Genomic DNA, 19,567 nt, shown 5'->3' with positions numbered 1-19,567 from the left:
AGCTCATAGAATCTCACGGTTTTCAGTATCACCTCTATGCTGATGACACACAGATCTACATCTCTGGACCAGATATCACCACCCTACTAACCAGAATCCCTCAATGTCTGTCCACTATTTCATCCTTCTTCTCTGCTAGATTTCTGAAACTTAACATGGACAAAACAGAATTCATCATCTTTCCCCCATCTCACGCGACTCCCCCATCGAACCTATCCATTACAGTAAACGGCTGCCCACTCTCCCCAGTCCCACAAGCTCGCTGCCTCGGGGTAATCCTCGACTCTGATCTCTCCTACAAACCGCTTATCCAAGCCCTTTCCACTTCCTGCCGACTTGAACTCAAAAATATTTCCCGGATCCGCACATTCCTCAACCAAGAATCTGCAAAAACCCTAGTGCATGCCCTCATCATCTCCAACCTCAACTACTGCAACCTCCTGCTCTGTGGCCTCCCCTCTAACACTCTCGCACCCCTCCAATCTATTCTAAACTCTGCTGCCCGACTAATCCACCTGTCCCCCCGCTATTCCCCGGCCTCTCCCCTCTGTCAATCCCTTCACTGGCTCCTCATTGCCCAGAGACTCCAGTACAAAACCCTAACCATGACGTACAAAGCCATCCTCAACCTGTCTCCTCCATACACCTGTGTCCTCGTCAACCGGGACTTTCCTGCACGCAACCTCCGATCCTCACAAGATCTCCTTCTCGACTCCCCTCTTCCCACAATCACATACAGGATTTCTCTCGCACTTCCCCCTTTCTCTGGAACTTTCTACCCCAACATATCAGACTCTCACCTACTGTGGAAACCTTCAAAAAGAACCTGAAGATCTACCTCTTCCGATAAGCCTACAACCTGCAGTAACCACCAATCAACCAAACCGCTGCATGACCAGCTCTATCCTCACCTACTGTATTCTCACCCATCCCTCGTAGATTTTGAGCCCTCGCGGGCAGTGTCCTCACTCCTCCTGTACCAGTTATGACTTGTATTGTTCAAGATTATTGTACTTGTTTTTATTATGTATACCCCTCCTCACATGTAGAGCGCCATGGAATAAATGGCGCTATAATAATAATATTGAGCAGAAGTAATTTCAGCCTATTGGTTCGGCCTCCACAACAGTCACGGTCTCCTATGGGGCCACTCAGGAAAACTAATTGCCCACCCCTGGTATAGCGGATAGACTTTGATGTTCTGGCTTCAGCAGCTCATAATGTTGTTATAATGAAGTTACCGTAACTATTCATGGAACAATGAAAAGCATCCAGGATGTGATGTAGAGAGGAGAACTGATGGGAGATACCTATGAGTAGTACATGCAAAATCAAGTTGAGCTGAAGAAATCTGGAGTGAGAGAGACATGTGTACGGGTAGAAACTATGGGTGCAGGCCAGCGAGGTCCCCACTGTTTAAAGGGGCTGTCCGTGACTTTTACATTGGTGGCCTATACTGATCGGTCAAAGGGTGCTGAGTGTAGGACACTCACCAATCTAGTTTTGATGACCCCATCCTAAGGAAGGACCACCAATGAAAAAGTCCTGGACAAGCCTTTTAAAGGCAATAAAAAGCAACTGAGTTATGAAAAAAACAGATAAACCACAATCCTTCTCGGAAAATATTCAGTGACAAGTTAATAGGTGACAAAATGAAGCTTATGAAGAACGGTGCGCCCTACCAATAGTGAATCATGGTGGAGGATCTGCAATGTTGAGGGACCTTTATTTTTTAACATAAACCATCAATGGTGCCGGTAATGCTGACCATGTTAGGAGCACATTGGTAAGTTTGAGTTGTAATTGTCTGATCTGTAAAATACCTTCATCATCTTTCTGTTTTCTCTGTTAATTTCCATTTCCAGGGCAAAAACATCTCCGACAGATGGATGTTCAGAGGTTTCCTCTCCATCATCTTCCTCATCTTCATCCTCTCCATCATCTTTCTCATCCTCTCCGATCATTGATGCAAATACTCTTTGGACCGACTTGCTGACACCATCTGAGGTTTCATCTTCCAAAAACATAACGTAAAAGTTTCATGAAAATCCAAAAGTTAAGGGGAACTTTTTTTTTCTACTTAAAATAGTTGCTATTCCAACAAATTTTGTGAAAATCAACTCAGACGAATATAAGAAACTCTGTAACATATTTTAGTGGACAAATGTGCTTTATTTCATCCTTATATGTTACTTTTATCCTATCTCCATGCCTGCTGAACTAACCATTCTCTCCAGAAACACTGCTCACATCCTTCTGGCTCGCACAAGATGTACTGCCAGCACAGACGAGTGTCAGGTACACAACCTAATATACTTCATGGAGAGGAGAAAGGAACATTAAACAATATGAGAGACAGACAGATGGAGCTGCAGCTACAAGTAACTGTTTTAGCTCACTCCAGAGCAGGATTCACAGCCACACCGCTCAGTACTACTGCATAATGTCCTCCAAGCTGGTGTTGCATACATCTCACGTGCTAGAGACAAAGTGGAAAAGGAATCCCTGTTTGACTGTGCCATGTATGGGAGACGGTTACATCCCTGCTCTGCCCATTTTGGCAGAACTGATTGCAAGTTGTGTGAAAACGCAAAGAAAGTCAACATTTTTGCAACTTTTCAAAGCTTTCACTCCCAGCACTAGTAAGCGATACCATGAAATTACAGCACCTGTATCCTCAATGTCATCGTGAGATTTTGAGAGGAGTTTTGCAGATGTGGATGGAATATTAGGATCGTCTATCTCACATTCTGTGTTTTCTGAAAATCCTAGATTTGAAGAATCCTAAAAGAAAACATAATACAGATTTGGGAAAAATGTGCAACACAACACCCCAACATAGTAACAGGAACATGTTAATGGTGTGGAAGACCCTGCGAAAGCTAGCCTGGTCTGCAAGCAAAAGAAAATAATAGGCAAGACAGACAATCGGTGCTATCTTGATTGTAAAAGGAAAAGAAAATGTAATTAGGAATTTATACACATGAAAAACAATCATTAATATGATCGTTCTGTGCACACAGAATATCATTGTTCTTGGCAGCACATCTTATGTACATAGTGATGTGCTAGCGAGAAAGTTGCTTGTATATTGTACATTAGAATTGATTTGCAGGACTCACAGGAGAGAGGGGTCTGCAGCACTGAGGAGAAGCAGGGTGCTGCCAAGAAATGTACAATGGCTTGTGAAAATATTCACCTCCATGGTTTCTTACCTATCTTGTTACATTACATCCGGTGTTTAAATATTTTTTCAATAAGATTTGTGTGTGATGTATCAGCACTAGTCTAAGCTGGTGAAGTGAGAAAATTACAGGCATAAAATAAATGTAAGTGATCAAATTACTAAAAATTGTCATGTGCATATGTATTCAGCCCTTTTGCTATGAAGCCCCTAAAAATTTCTGGTGCAAGCAATTACATTCATAAGTCCCCCATGTTTAGTGACAGGACGTCCCCCTGTGTGCAATCTAAGTGTCACATGTCGGTCAGTATATACACTTTACCTTCTCTGAAAGGCCACAGAGGCTGCAACACCAATAACAAACCACAAAAAAACAACCAGTGCAGAAGTCCATAATCCAAATAAATAGAACAAATTTATTGAAAAAATACAAAAGTCACTAACAGCTAAAGGGGTAGAAATGGTAATCATAAACATACTATATATGGCAAGGGAGACAGGCTGACACATCTGCTCAAGTAAGATAAAGCACATCACAATGCTTGTAACAATCAGGGAACTTCTACCTGCAGCTCCAGGGGACCGCCATGGGGGCGGCCTTTGCGCCATCCTATGGTTTTTTCCTGGGGCTGTGGGAGAGGAACCTCTTCCTGTCGGACGAATTGGGGTCTATGGACCGTGTTCCATTTTGGACACGGTACATTGACGATATCTTCTTCGTCTGGCAGGGCACTCCTGTCGACCTTGAGCAACTTATTCAGACCCTAAACAACGACCTCAATATCCATCTGACATTCATTTATAGTGGCACTTCTTTGGATTTTCTGGATGTGACTATAAGGAAGGACCCTTCGGGTGAGCTACAGACTGACATCTTTCGAAAGGGAACAGCCACAAAAACATTGTTGCACGCATCCTCCAGTCATCCACGTCATATGATCAGATCGATGTCGGTTGGACAGTTCCTCCAACTCCGTTGAATTTGTTCGTCCGATACGGATTTCAAATTTAGGGAGGAGGAGCTGAAAGATCGGTTCCGATCACGTGGATACAGTGGAAGGTCTATTAAACGTGCATACAATAGGGCTAAACATGCTTCAGTCATGACCTCCTATGTGGTAGTGAATCCGTATCTGATTCTAGTGATAATCAAAAAGGTGAGATTTATCACAACCTTTTGCTCTCAGTCCGACAGGGTGAGATCTATTCTGGAAGGTGCATTCCCAATTATTAGGGTCGACCCTGTCATTGCTAAATTTATCCCGGAGAAACCATCTATGGCATTTAGACGGGCTAAAAACCTTAGGGACCACCTCATCTCCAGTCATTATACGTGCCACAAAAAAATCTACGTTTTTGGACAATTATCCAATAAGGGGTGGATGGGTTCCGTGTGGTGAATGTGTTGCCTGCCCCAACATTGATAGATGTGCTACTTTCTGCAACTCTGATGGCACCAAGCACTATAAGATCAGACAGCGTATCACCTGTACTACCAGATATGTTGTCTACTATGCGGACTAATCTATGTTGGATTGACAACACGCCAGCTGAAGGTCCACACGAGGGAGCATGTATTGGGGATTCAGGCGGCAATCAGCCACACGGACGCATCCACCCTAAAGACAATACCCCGCCATTACAGAAAATTCCATAATTGCGATAGTACCCTTCTTAGGGTAAGGGGGGTTGATTCCCTTAAAATTAACATCAGAGGTGGGGGTTTGTCTAAACGACTCGGTAGACTGGAGAAGCGATGGATTTGGCAATTGAATACAGTCCAACCATTCGGCCTTAATGAGTGTCTTTCGTTTGCTCCCTTTCTTTGATCTTCTGGCTGCTCTGCATCTGAATTGTGCTCTCATCCGCATATTATTTTTGTTTTCTGTTCTTGACCGTTATTATTTTTGTTATGTTTTTAGTGCTCTATTCCCTATTCGTCGTACCCACATGAAGACAAGATGTGAAATTCCGTGAATATTGTGTGACCATCAAGCCATTGAAATACATAGCAAAATTTTTTTGTTTATTTATTTGTATTTGTTATAATATTTTCTTATATACATATATATACACAACACCTGGATATGTTGGTTTAATTGTGTTTAGCAATTTCAATGCATATATTCACATCTTCATGCGGCATATTACTGTATGAGGTTTACTTCCTTGGTTCGTGTTTGTTCACGTTTACTTATATGTGCCCTGTATTATCTTATCTTATATATGTAGTGTTCTGCGCATTCGCTATTTTTAATCATGATTATTGTTTTCTCTTTTCTTCTTTGTTTTTTTACATGGCCCTATGACATATTTGGTGATGCCAGGACACATGTTATTTATACTTACCATGCAAATATCCGTATTGAGTTATGATACTTATGGCATTTTGCCCTATATCAATATGGCCGCCGTGTATACTTTGTGCATGAGCTGATCGCTACTTCGTTATGATCGCCTCCTCTTCCGTCCGCCACCTGATGTATGGTCACATGGGCCCGTGTGCATCAGCACTGGCTGGCGTGTCGGAGCGGCAGTGATTGATTGGTTCTTTCTTGGTTTGGCACGCCCCCTGAGGAAGGTAATACACGAAACGCGCGTTGGGGAGGGCGGGAGTCGGTGCAGCACACTGTGTACTTGCATCAGGTACTTTGTCCCTCTTGTATAGCATGTATTTGTACCATGTTGTTTAGTGCACACTTGTGCATAGGAATTTTCCTGATTTTTGCAGTAATGCTATTTGGTACTATATGATATGTTTTATGTACAAACACATTCTGGATTATCTCAATGAGAATAACTGTTTAACTCCATATCAGCATGGGTTTATGAGAAATCGCTCCTGTCAAACCAATCTAATCAGTTTTTATGAAGAGGTAAGCTATAGGCTGGACCACGGTGAGTCATTGGACGTGGTATATCTCGATTTTTCCAAAGCGTTTGATACCGTGCCGCACAAGAGGTTGGTACACAAAATGAGAATGCTTGGTCTGGGGGAAAATGTGTGTAAATGGGTTAGTAACTGGCTTAGTGATAGAAAGCAGAGGGTGGTTATAAATGGTATAGTCTCTAACTGGGTCGCTGTGACCAGTGGGGTACCGCAGGGGTCGGTATTGGGACCTCTTCTCTTCAACATATTCATTAATGATCTGGTAGAAGGTTTACACAGTAAAATATCGATATTTGCAGATGATACAAAACTATGTAAAGCAGTTAATACAAGAGAAGATAGTATTCTGCTACAGATGAATCTGGATAAGTTGGAAACTTGGGCTGAAAGGTGGCAGATGAGTTTTAACAATGATAAATGTAAGGTTATACACATGGGAAGAAGGAATCAATGTCACCATTACACACTGAACGGGAAACCACTGGGTAAATCTGACAGGGAGAAGGACTTGGGGATCCTAGTTAATGATAAACTTACCTGGAGCAGCCAGAGCCAGGCAGCAGCTGCCAAGGCAAACAGGATCATGGGGTGCATTAAAAGAGGTCTGGATACACATGATGAGAGCATTATACTGCCTCTGTACAAATCCCTAGTTAGACCGCACATGGAGTACTGTGTCCAGTTTTGGGCACCGGTGCTCAGGAAGGATATAATGGAACTAGAGAGAGAAAATTAATAAAGGGGATGGGAGAACTACAATACCTAGATAGATTAGGGAAATTAGGATTATTTAGTCTAGAAAAAAGACGACTGAGGGGCGATCTAATAACCATTTATAAATATATAAGGGGACAATACAAATATCTCGCTGAGGATCTGTTTATACCAAGGAAGGTGACGGGCACAAGGGGGCATTCTTTGCGTCTGGAGGAGAGAAGGTTTTTCCACCAACATAGAAGAGGATTCTTTACTGTTAGGGCAGTGAGAATCTGGAATTGCTTGCCTGAGGAGGTGGTGATGGCGAACTCAGTCAAGGGGTTCAAGAGAGGCCTGGATGTCTTCCTGGAGCAGAACAATATTGTATCATACAATTATTAGGTTCTGTAGAAGGACGTAAATCTGGGGATTTATTATGATGGAATATAGGCTGAACTGGATGGACAAATGTCTTTTTTCGGCCTTACGAACTATGTTACTATGTTACCCTGGTTGTTACAAGCATTGTGATGTGCTTTATCTTACTTGAGCAGATGTGTCGGCCTGTCACCCTTGCCATATAGTATGTTTATGATTGCCGTTTTTATCCCTTTAGCTGTTAGTGACTTTTGTATTTTTTCAATAAATTTGTTATATTTGTTTGCATTATGGACTTCTGCACTGGTTCTTTATTGTGGTTTTTTTCAGTGTGTCCCACACTTCCTTATATTAAGGCCCTATAATTTGATAAGTAATATTATGATAACTATATATAGTCTTAGGAGCCTGATGTGTTTTCCGTGTTTATAATACCAATAACAAGAGGCACCACTAACCGAACACCATGAAGACCAAGGAGATCTCCAAACAACGCCATGAAGACCAAGGAGATCTCCAAACAACGCCATGAAGACCAAGGAGATCTCCACACAACGCCATGAAGACCAAAGAGATCTCCACACAACGCCATGAAGACCAAGAAGATCTCCAAAAACCACCATGAAGACCAAGGAGATCTCCAAACAACACCATGAAGACCAAGGAGATCTCCAAACAACGCCATGAAGACCAAGGAGATCTCCAAACAACGCCATGAAGACCAAGGAGATCTCCAAACAACACCATGAAGACCAAGGAGATCTCCAAAAACCACCATGAAGACCAAGGAGATCTCCAAACAACGCCATGAAGACCAAGGAGATCTCCAAACAACGCCATGAAGACCAAGGAGATCTCCAAACAACGCCATGAAGACCAAGGAGATCTCCAAACAACGCCGTAAAGACCAAGGAGATCTCCAAACAAGTCAGGGACAAAGTTGATGAGAAGAACAAGTCAGGGTCGGGTTATAAAAAAATATTCCAATCTCCGATGATCCCCCTGAGCACCATTAAATCCATTATCAACTGGAAAGAACATGGTACCACAACAAACCTACCAAGAGAGGTGCGCTCACCAAAATGACCATCCCGGACAAGGAGGGTATTATTCAGAGAGGCAGCACAGAGACCAATGGTAACCCTGAAGGAGCTGCAGAGTTCCCAAGCAGAGACTGGAGTATCTGTCTATAGAACCACAATAAGCCGTACACTTCATAGAGGTGGTGCTTATGGAAGAGTGGGCAGCAAAAAAGACTTTACTTACACACAAAAATGGTAAGGTTTGTTTTGAGTTTGCTAAATGACAGGTGGGAGACTCGCAAAAACAGAACTTTTTGGCCACCAAGATAAACTCTGTGTCTGATGCCAAACCAACACTGCTCATCAACCCAAGAACACCATCCCCACAGTGAAACATGTTGGTGGCAGCATCACTGTTGTGGGGATGTTTTCTGGCAGCAGGGACAGGGAAAATAGTCCGAGTTGAGGGGAGGATAGATGATGCGATATACAGGGATATTCTTGAGCAAAACTAGTTTCACTCTATCAGTAATTTGAGACTGGTACGGAGGTTCACCTTCCAACAACACAGTGACCCAAAGCAAACTGCTATACCAACACTCAAGAGGTTTAAGGAATACTTTCACAGGTCACTGTAGTTTTAGAGGTGTAAGAATAGGACCGTCCATTCTGCTACAAGAATCTAGAGAGGGGCAGATGGAAAAAAAACGACACAAAGGAACAAGAAAAAGAAACGTCTCGGTATACTAACCATCTGCTTACATTTACTATGATCTGTGAAAAATAATGCAACTCCGGTAATAACCCTTCACTAGCCGGGCAGGTCTAGATAGAACTTGATATTCATACATAGTAGTGATGAGCGAATGGGGACGGATAAAATGTTATCTGAGCATGCTTGGGTGCTGAGTGTCTTCGGCATGCTCGTATGTCCGAGTCCCCGCGGCTGTACGACACATGCAGGGACTGGGGACCCTCGGCCAGACCTCGAGCATGCTCAGATAACACCTCTCCCCAGCACGTCCGCTCAGCGCCATTAGTAATGTCTCTCCCGCACCTTCTTCTCGCGGGCCTGCCTCTCTTCACGGCGCGTCTCAAACTCTTCAAATGATATTTTACCGTCCAGGTAATCGATAAGCTCCGGACTGAAGCCCGACATTTCTTCTCGTTTTCAGTGACACACGTTTTCAGAAATATTCAGGAGTTTCAGCCTGGAAATTGGAAAGATACAGACGTGATTAATGCGCATAGTGCAAGCGTGAAAACATCGGACGACACCACGGAAACTACCGTAATCACATCCTGCAGCCGCACATGACGGGATCTAGGGTGGATGCCCCGACGGGGACACACAATGTAACGAGAACGCCCCGCGACGAGTCCGCGCAGCCTGTGCTCACACCGCAAAGGTAGGAAATATAGAAACACTTTTTCAAAACATTCCAGGCCGCATGTGGTGTGCTGTGAGCAGCCTGCATGGCCGAAACCGGCTCCCACGGCTGCAGCGTCTCCGACCAACCAAATCTGGGACAGCAATACTGCACAACTGCAAAAGAAGCTGCCAGCAACGGATCTTGATGATTTGCCCGAGAGCATTCAGCGGCAGAACCTTCCTCACACCTCACTGACAGCAGCCCAGGATTCCTGCAGGGGGCGCTCACAACACACACGTTTGGAAAATATCTAGTCCACCTTTTCATTATTTTCATCACGTGATTAACATAAAGCCACGCCCTGTCCGTCCCGGTGCTGCGGACAAACTGCTGACTATTACACCGGGGAGCGGACAATAGCCGCAGCAGCTAGGACCCTGTGCACACTAACACCACACACACACACACGTGCTGCTATGAAATGACCCCCGGGGGTACGGTCACGGACGGTACACTGCGCGCACTGAGGCGCAGGACACTGACCCTCCGCAGCCGCCGTACACTCACCTGAGCCGGTGAGCCCCCATCGCCAGCGTCTAGAGAGGAGCTGCGGCTGCGCAAGTGAGAGGATGAGGTCACCGGAAGGGGCGGGGCGGGGCCTCCGCCAGCTCCTGACTTCCTGTACAGACGCGGTAACTGGAAGCCGCGTGCTGAGGCGGTGAGTGACTGTGGGGGAGCAGGAGAGCGAGGAGACCCCGCACCATGGAGCAGTGTGCAGCTGCCGGTGAGGACGCAGGGCTGCGGGGGAGCGCTCTGACGGTAATGAGACATGGATGATGTTACTATCCGGGGGCGGCATGTTGGAGGGGTGTGCAAGGGAATGGGCACTGCTGCTTGTAACGCGGCTTATTGGGGTAATGGAGTCACAGGAAAGGGGGTGATGTTACTTCAATGGGGCAGTGCGGAGACGGGTGTGGGGGACAGGGGGCTGTGCGGAGACGGGATATTTGCCCCATATAACGCTGCACATGGCCCCATAAGATGCTCCATACAGATATTTGCCCCATATAATGCTGCACATGGCCACATAAGATGCTCCATACAGATAATTGCCCCATATAACGCTGCACATGGCCCCATAAGATGCTCCATACAGATATTTGCCCCATATAATGCTGCACATGGCCCCATAAGATGCTCCATACAGATATTTGCCCCATAAGATGCTCCATACAGATATTTGCCCCATATAATGCTGCACATGGCCACATAAGATGCTCCATACAGATAATTGCCCCATATAACGCTGCACATGGCCCCATAAGATGCTCCATACAGATATTTGCCCCATATAACACTGCACATGGCCACATGTGCAGTGTATCCTCACCCACCCCCTGCAGACTGTGAGCCCTCGCGGGCAGGGTCCTCCCTCCTTATGTACTCGTGTGCCTTGTTATCTGCTCATGTTTAATGTATTTGTCTATATTTGCCCCGTATTCACATGTAAAGCGCCATGGAATAAATGGCGCTATAAAAATGTATAATAATAATAATAATAAGATGCTCCATACAGATATTTGCCCCATAAGATGCTCCATACAGATATTTGCCCCATATAATGCTGCACATGGCCCCATAAGATGCTCCATACAGATAATTGCCCCATATAATGCTGCACATGGCCACATAAGATGCCCCATACAGATATTTGCCCCATAAGATGCTCCATACAGATATTTGCCCCATATAATGCTGCACATGGCCCCATAAGATGCTCCATACAGATAATTGCCCCATATAATGCTGCACATGGCCCCATAAGATGCTCCATACAGATATTTGCTCCATAAGATGCTCCATACAGATATTTGCCCCATATAATGCTGCACATGGCCCCATAAGATGCCCCATACAGATATTTGCCCCATAAGATGCTCCATACAGATAATTGCCCCATATAATGCTGCACATGGCCACATAAGATGCCCCATACAGATATTTGCCCCATAAGATACTCCATACAGATAATTGCCCCATATAATGCTGCACATGGCCACATAAGATGCCCCATACAGATATTTGCCCCATAAGATGCTCCATACAGATATTTGCCCCATATAATGCTGCACATGGCCACATAAGATGCCCCATACAGATATTTGCCCCATAAGATGCTCCATACAGATAATTGCCCCATATAATGCTGCACGTGGCCACATAACATGCTCCATACAGATATTTGCCCCACATAATGCTGCACATGGCCACATAAGATGCCCCATATAGATATTTGCCCCATAAGATGCTCCATACAGATAATTGCCCCATATAATGCTGCACGTGGCCACATAAGATGCCCCATACAGATATTTGCCCCATAAGATGCTCCATACAGATATTTGCCCCATATAATGCTGCACATGGCCCCATAAGATGCCCCATAAGATGCTCCATACAGATAATTGCCCCATATAATGCTGCACATGGCCACATAAGATGCCCCATACAGATATTTGCCCCATATAATGCTGCACATGGCCCCATAAGATGCCCCATACAGATATTTGCCCCATAAGATGCTCCATACAGATATTTGCCCCATATAATGCTGCACATGGCCACATAAGATGCCCCATACAGATATTTGCCCCATAAGATGCTCCATACAGATAATTGCCCCATATAATGCTGCACATGGCCACATAAGATGCCCCATATAGATATTTGCCCCATAAGATGCTCCATACAGATAATTGCCCCATATAATGCTGCACGTGGCCACATAAGATGCCCCATACAGATATTTGCTCCATAAGATGCTCCATACAGATAATTGCCCCATATAATGCTGCACGTGGCCACATAAGATGCCCCATACAGATATTTGCTCCATAAGATGCTCCATACAGATAATTGCCCCATATAATGCTGCACGTGGCCACATAAGATGCTCCATACAGATATTTGCCCCATATAATGCTGCACATGGCCCCATAAGATGCTCCATTCAGATTTTTGCCCCATAGGGTATGTGCACACGTAAGAAAAGAGGTGCAGAATTTTCTGCACAAAATCCGCAGCTCCTGGCAGAATCCGCAGCTGTGGATTTGCCGCAGATTTTCTGCGTTTTTTTTACGCGGATTTTCTGCGGTTATAATGCTGCACATGGTCACATAAGATGCCCCATACAGATATTTGCCCCATAAGATGTTCCATACAGATAATTGCCCCATATAATGCTGCACGTGGCCACATAACATGCTCCATACAGATATTTGCCCCACATAATGCTGCACATGGCCACATAAGATGCTCCATACAGATATTTGCTCCATATAATGCTGCAAATGGCCACATAAGATGCTCCATACAGATATTTGCCCCATATAATGCTGCACATGGCCACATAAGATGCTCCATACAGATATTTGCCCCATACAATGCTACACATGGCCCCATAAGATGCTCCATACAGATATTTGCCCCATATAACGCTGCACGTAGCCCCATAAGATGCTCCATACAGATAATTGCCCCATATAATGCTGCACATGGTCACATAAGATGCCCCATACAGATATTTGCCCCATATAATGCTGCACATGGCCCCATAAGATGCTCCATACAGATAATTGCCCCATATAATGCTGCACATGGCCACATAAGATGCCCCATACAGATATTTGCCCCATAAGATGCCCCATACAGATATTTGCCCCATATAATGCTGCACATGGCCCCATAAGATGCCCCATACAGATATTTGCCCCATAAGATGCTCCATACAGATATTTGCCCCATATAATGCTGCACATGGCCCCATAAGATGCCCCATACAGATATTTGCCCCATAAGATGCTCCATACAGATAATTGCCCCATATAATGCTGCACATGGCCACATAAGATGCCCCATACAGATATTTGCCCCATAAGATGCTCCATACAGATAATTGCCCCATATAATGCTGCACATGGCCACATAAGATGCCCCATACAGATATTTGCCCCATATAATGCTGCACATGGCCCCATAAGATGCCCCATACAGATATTTGCCCCATAAGATGCTCCATACAGATATTTGCCCCATATAATGCTGCACATGGCCCCATAAGATGCTCCATACAGATAATTGCCCCATATAATGCTGCACATGGCCACATAAGATGCCCCATACAGATATTTGCCCCATATAATGCTGCACATGGCCCCATAAGATGCCCCATACAGATATTTGCCCCATAAGATGCTCCATACAGATATTTGCCCCATATAATGCTGCACATGGCCCCATAAGATGCCCCATACAGATATTTGCCCCATAAGATGCTCCATACAGATAATTGCCCCATATAATGCTGCACATGGCCCCATAAGATGCCCCATACAGATATTTGCCCCATAAGATGCTCCATACAGATAATTGCCCCATATAATGCTGCACATGGCCACATAAGATGCCCCATACAGATATTTGCCCCATAAGATGCTCCATATAGATAATTGCCCCATATAATGCTGCACGTGGCCACATAAGATGCCCCATACAGATATTTGCTCCATAAGATGCTCCATACAGATATTTGCCCCATATAATGCTGCACGTGGCCACATAAGATGCCCCATACAGATATTTGCTCCATAAGATGCTCCATACAGATAATTGCCCCATATAATGCTGCACGTGGCCACATAAGATGCCCCATACAGATATTTGCTCCATAAGATGCTCCATACAGATATTTGCCCCATATAATGCTGCACGTGGCCACATAAGATGCCCCATACAGATATTTGCTCCATAAGATGCTCCATACAGATATTTGCCCCATATAATGCTGCACGTGGCCACATAAGATGCTCCATTCAGATTTTTGCCCCATAGGGTATGTGCACACGTAAGAAAAGAGGTGCAGAATTTTCTGCACAAAATCCGCAGCTCCTGGCAGAATCCGCAGCTGTGGATTTGCCGCAGATTTTCTGCGGTTTTTTTACGCGGATTTTCTGCGGTTTTTGCCACACTGGAATTTTGACATGGAAGGGTGCAGAAACGCTGCAGATCCGCAGAAAAGAAGTGTCATGCACTTTGAAATCCGCAGCAATTCCACACTGATTTTTCTGCACCATTTGCACAGCTTTTTTTCCCATTAACTAACATCTATGGTTAAATTCACACAGGCATAATATTAAAAAGGGCCTCCTCACCCATGGACTGTCTAGACATTACACTCTAACACACAATAAGGATTTTAATAATCTGAAAATCGGCCCAATTGATCCCTTCCCAGTAAAAGTTCCTAATAGAATTATGAAATTAAACAAAGGAGGTGTAGTAGATTTACAAACTAAGGAGTTTTAAACTGCAGGGTCTGAATGAGATCACCCAAGTTTTTATTTAATCTGGTAATATATTTACATATTAGTCTATTCATAATCTCTATTTTTATGTTAATCTCTATATATACTAATGTATGAGATTTATATATAGTAAATAATTTGTCTGAAGTTTTTATAGTCCCCTGATGTGAATAATAATTTTATTTATTTATTGAAGTGGCCTACATTCATGCCGATTTCCTAGATTAGGATGTATACATGCATTTTTTTTTTCTTGGAGCTTAATATTATGTCACTCTTAAGGCCCCGTCACACATAGCGACGCTGCAGCGATACCGACAACGATCCGGATCGCTGCAGCGTCGCTGTTTGGTCGCTGGAGAGCTGTCACACAGACAGCTCTCCAGCGACCAACGATCCCGAGGTCCCCGGTAACCAGGGTAAACATCGGGTAACTAAGCGCAGGGCCGCGCTTAGTAACCCGATGTTTACCCTGGTTACCATCCTAAAAGTAAAAAAACAAACGCTACATACTTACCTACCGCTGTCTGTCCTCGGCGCTCTGCTTCTCTGGTCTGGCTGTGAGCACAGCGGCCGGAAAGCAGAGCGGTGACGTCACTGCTCTGCTTTCCGGCTGACCGGCGCTCACAGCCAGACCAGAGAAGCAGAGCGCCGAGGACAGACAGCGATAGGTAAGTATGTAGCGTTTGTTTTTTTACTTTTAGGATGGTAACCAGGGTAAACATCGGATTACTAAGCGCGGCCCTGCGCTTAGTTACCCGATGTTTACCCTGGTTACCAGCGAAGACATCGCTGAATCGGCGTCACACACGCCGATTCAGCGATGTCAGCGGGACCTCAACGATCAAAAAATGGCCCAGGCCATTCCGACACGACCAGCGATCTCACAGCAGGGGCCTGATCGCTGGTACGTGTCACACATAGCGAGATCGCTACTGAGATCGCTGTTGCGTCACAAAACTTGTGACTCAGCAGCGATCTCGCTAGCGATCTCGCTATGTGTGACGGGGCCTTTAGTTAAGCTAAATTACTTCTAGTGTTTCCTATGGAAATAAGATACGCTTGGAGCTATGTTGAGAACGCCTATCCGACTTTTCTGTCGACTTCAACTCAAAAATATTTCACGAATCCGTACATTCCTCAACCAAGAATCTGCAAAAGCCCTAGTCCATGCCCTCATCATCTCTCGCCTTGACTACTGCAACCTCCTGCTCTGTGGCCTCCCCTCAAACACTCTCGCACCCCTCCAATCTATTCTAAACTCAGCTGCCCGACTAATCCACCTGTCCCCCCGCTATTCCCCGGCCTCTCCCCTCCGTCAATCCCTTCACTGGCTCCCCATTGCCCAGAGACTCCAGTACAAAACCCTAACCATGACATACAAAGCCATCCACAACCTGTCTCCTCCATACATCTGTGACCTCGTCTCCCGATACTTTCCTGCACGCAACCTCCAATCCTCACAAGATCTCCTTCTCTACTCCCCTCTTATCTCCTCTTCCCACAATCGCATACAAGATTTCTCTCGCGCATCACCCCTACTCTGGAACTCTCTACCTTAACACATCAGACTCTCACCTACTGTGGAAACTTTCAAAAAGAGCTTGAAGACCCACCTCTTCCGACAAGCCTACATCCCATAGAATGTAAATCTGCAAGGACAGGGTCCTGTAAGTGATATCTATAACTCTGTATGTAACCTCTTTCTCATGTACAGCACCATGGAATTAATGGTGCTATATAAATAAATAATAACATTGTACTGTACATCACAGTGTGGGTCTGCAGCGTTTTTGCGCTGAAAAATCCGCTGCAAATCAGCATCGTGTGCACATAGCCATATGCTGTTGCTGCGATATAAAAAAAAAAATCACATACTCACCTCTCAGGCACACTTGCTATATATATATATATATATATATATATATATATATATATATATATATATATATATATATTCATATATTCATATATTCATATTCGCGCTGGAGGTGCCGATAAATCTAGTACACAAAAAAGGCTTACTGCATAGAGAATCACTCACACTATGCTTAGTCAGTTACCTCATTAGCATTTGGCGTCTGTTTTCCATATACCCGCGGTTACCAGGTTTTCATATTAGTCTTTAGGGTCTTTCCAGATGTATGCGCAACACTGATTTTCCAGAAATGTGCGAGGAAAGGGTGTTAACCTGTCCCGGCCGGTGACAGTCACCCCTTACCTCACAGACGATGATTCCCGATCTTCAGCGGTGAAGCCGCGCTTTAGCAAACAAATTGCCGGCGAGGTGCAGTAACGCTGCAGGACCTCGCGTGACGTCACATACACATGATACTCCACGTGATCGGCTGACGGAATGCACCTAGGACCAAAAAGTCTCTCCAACGCGTTTCGAAGTCAGCAGACTTCTTCTTCAGGGATGGTCCGGTGCATAATAGAGGTGCTTTTATATCATATGGTGAGTAGAAGCACTGAGTCTATTGGTTAAAGGCAAAAAGTTCAATCCCGCTGTTTAATCCGTTTGGTATCAGTGTGTTCATTTCGAAAATCCACCTACTTTCCTCCCTTGACATCTGGTGTACTTGCTATACTCACCTTTCCTGTTCCACAGACGGCCGCCGCTGTGTCTTCCCCCGTTCTCTGCACTTACTGTTCAGGGAGGGGGCGGCGCACACTAATCGCGTCATCGCGCCCTCTGACCTGAGCGTCAGTGCAGAGGATGCAGAAGACTGCAGCGCCGACGGTGGAACGGGGAGCAGGTGAATATCGCGCACTGCCCCCGTTATACTCACCTGCTCCTTGCGCGGTCCCTGCACGTCTGTTCGCCAGCAGCTTCTTCCTGTAGTGAGCAGCGCGACACTTTTAGTTTTTAATTGTTTTTCTGTTTTCCAAACTTTTTTTTTTTTAGTTTTTACTGCATTTAGTCATTTGGGAACTAAACCTTCAATGGTCTGACCACTTGTATATTATTATTGCGCCACTTATCCCATGGCGCTTTACTTGTGAAAAGGGCTACACATAATAAGAAAACAAATACAATAATCTTGGAACAAAACGAATCACCGACTGGCACAATAGATGATAGGACCCTGCCCGCGAGGGCTCACAATAAGGGTATGTTCACACGTTCCTGATTTCCATCCTTTTTTTTTTCAGGACTGAAACCGCAGCTCTTGGCAGAAAACGCAGGTCCTTTTTTTGATGCGTTTTTTGATGCGTTTTTTGATGCAGTTTTCTAGCCAGAGTCTGTGTGTTTTCTAGGAAGTTTTTTAGGGTTAAAATGGCTGAAAATACCCTAACCCTACCCCTAACCCTACCCCTAACCCTATTCTAACCTTAGTGGAAAAAAAAAAAAAATTCTTTATTTTTTTATTGTCCCTACCTATGGGGGTGACAAAGGGGGGGGGGGGGGGGGTCATTTACTATTTTTTTTTATTTTGATCACTGAGATAGGTTATATCTCAGTGATCAAAATGCACTTTGGAACGATTCGGCGGGCGCACTGCGCATGCGCCCGCCATTTTGCAAGATGGCGGCGCCCAGGGAGAAGACGGACGGACGGACAACGGGACTGGGAAAGTATAAGGGGGTGAGATGGGGGCACGGGGGGGGGGGCGTCGGAGCACAGGGGGGTGGCATCGGAGCATGGGGGGGTGGGATTGGGGCACGGGGGGGCTGCCACACTGCAGCGGTTCTGCACCACAAACCGCAGTAAAACCCGCAGATATTTTTTTCATCTGCGGGTTTTACTGCGGCTTTCACCTCACAATGGAGGTCAATGGGTGCAGAACCACTGCTGTTTTACAAAAAGAAGTGACATGGTACTTCTTTTTTACCGCAGCTAATCAGTGCGGTTTTTTTTTTTAAATTCAGGATCATGTGCACAGTGTGTCCTGTTTTCCATAGGGTACATTGTACTGTACCCTGCATGGAAAACAGCTGCGGAACCGCAGCGGCAAAACCGCTGCGTTTCCGCGGTAAAAAACGCACTGTGTGAACATGGCCTTAGTGATCAGATCATTGCATATATTATTTTGTTGTTTTTTACAAATATTTATCATAACAATTAATACATTCATGCAACATTTTAAAACAGCTAGTCATTTGAAATAAAGATTCATGTTTTACGTCTGTAGGTTCATGATCAACGATCCGTTCTTTGTGATCAAGCTGAACGAAACAAGAGAACGGGTGCGTGGGTGGAAGCGGTGAATCTAATGCACCCTCACTGGGATGGAGCTGACACTCAAGATCAAAAAACAGTCTGTAAGTATTTGTTTTTTGTTTTTTTGTTTTGTTTTTTTTGGCCCTTCAAAGACACAGATGTAACTTTAAAAACATTAAAAGATTTTTTTTATTTTTTTTTTACTTTTTAGTGAAAAATGTAAAAACTGAGCAGCCAGTTCAGGATCGCTGTAAAAAACGTAAGCTCGAAGATAAGCAAAGTGCCCTCTCTCCCAAGGCGAAGAAGTGTCCCTATTACAAGGAGCTACAGTTTCTGCTCAAAACCCCCGAGTTAAGACAGTAAGTTAAAAAAAAAAAAAAAAAAAGCTTTAACATCATATTTAAAAAAAAAAAGAAAACTGAGGGAATAAACTGATTCTTGTTGCACGGTTGACATAATATTCCTTCAACAGTGATCAGTAGCGAAGCATCATCAG

General features: G+C 44.6%; 2 protein-coding genes across 7 annotated transcripts in view; one reads left to right on the top strand and one right to left on the bottom strand.

Annotated features, from left to right (window-relative positions):
* GTF3C3 (general transcription factor IIIC subunit 3) overlaps positions 1–10,183 on the bottom strand; it is a 62,194-nt gene extending 52,011 nt beyond the window's left edge. For 2 of the 6 annotated variants that reach the window (XR_011318050.1, XM_069748542.1), the window contains exons 1-4: positions 10,111–10,178; positions 9,228–9,381; positions 2,670–2,784; positions 1,824–2,014 (exon numbers count right to left, since the gene is read on the bottom strand). Coding sequence is in view for 5 of the 6 variants with exons in the window: in XM_069748542.1 (XP_069604643.1) it covers positions 1,824–2,014; positions 2,670–2,784; positions 9,228–9,329 (408 nt within the window). In the remaining variant the exon portion in view is untranslated. Of the gene's footprint in view, positions 1–1,823; positions 2,015–2,669; positions 2,785–9,227; positions 9,382–9,460; positions 10,091–10,110 lie in introns of those variants that run through there. The other 4 variants (XM_069748538.1, XM_069748541.1, XM_069748539.1 and 1 more) reach the window with 4 other exon arrangements.
* Positions 10,184–10,202: 19 nt separating this feature from the next.
* Positions 10,203–19,567, top strand: part of LOC138662670 (uncharacterized) — a 19,636-nt gene continuing 10,271 nt past the window's right edge. The window contains exons 1-3 of the mRNA XM_069748543.1: positions 10,203–10,362; positions 19,043–19,172; positions 19,283–19,430. Of these exons, the coding sequence (XP_069604644.1) occupies positions 10,306–10,362; positions 19,043–19,172; positions 19,283–19,430 (335 nt within the window). The 5' untranslated portion in view covers positions 10,203–10,305. The remainder of the gene's footprint in view (positions 10,363–19,042; positions 19,173–19,282; positions 19,431–19,567) is intronic.

This window comes from Ranitomeya imitator, chromosome 2, assembly GCF_032444005.1.
Source record: "Ranitomeya imitator isolate aRanImi1 chromosome 2, aRanImi1.pri, whole genome shotgun sequence".
NCBI lineage: Eukaryota > Metazoa > Chordata > Amphibia > Anura > Dendrobatidae > Ranitomeya > Ranitomeya imitator.
This window is presented reverse-complemented; position numbering and strand designations above follow the sequence as displayed.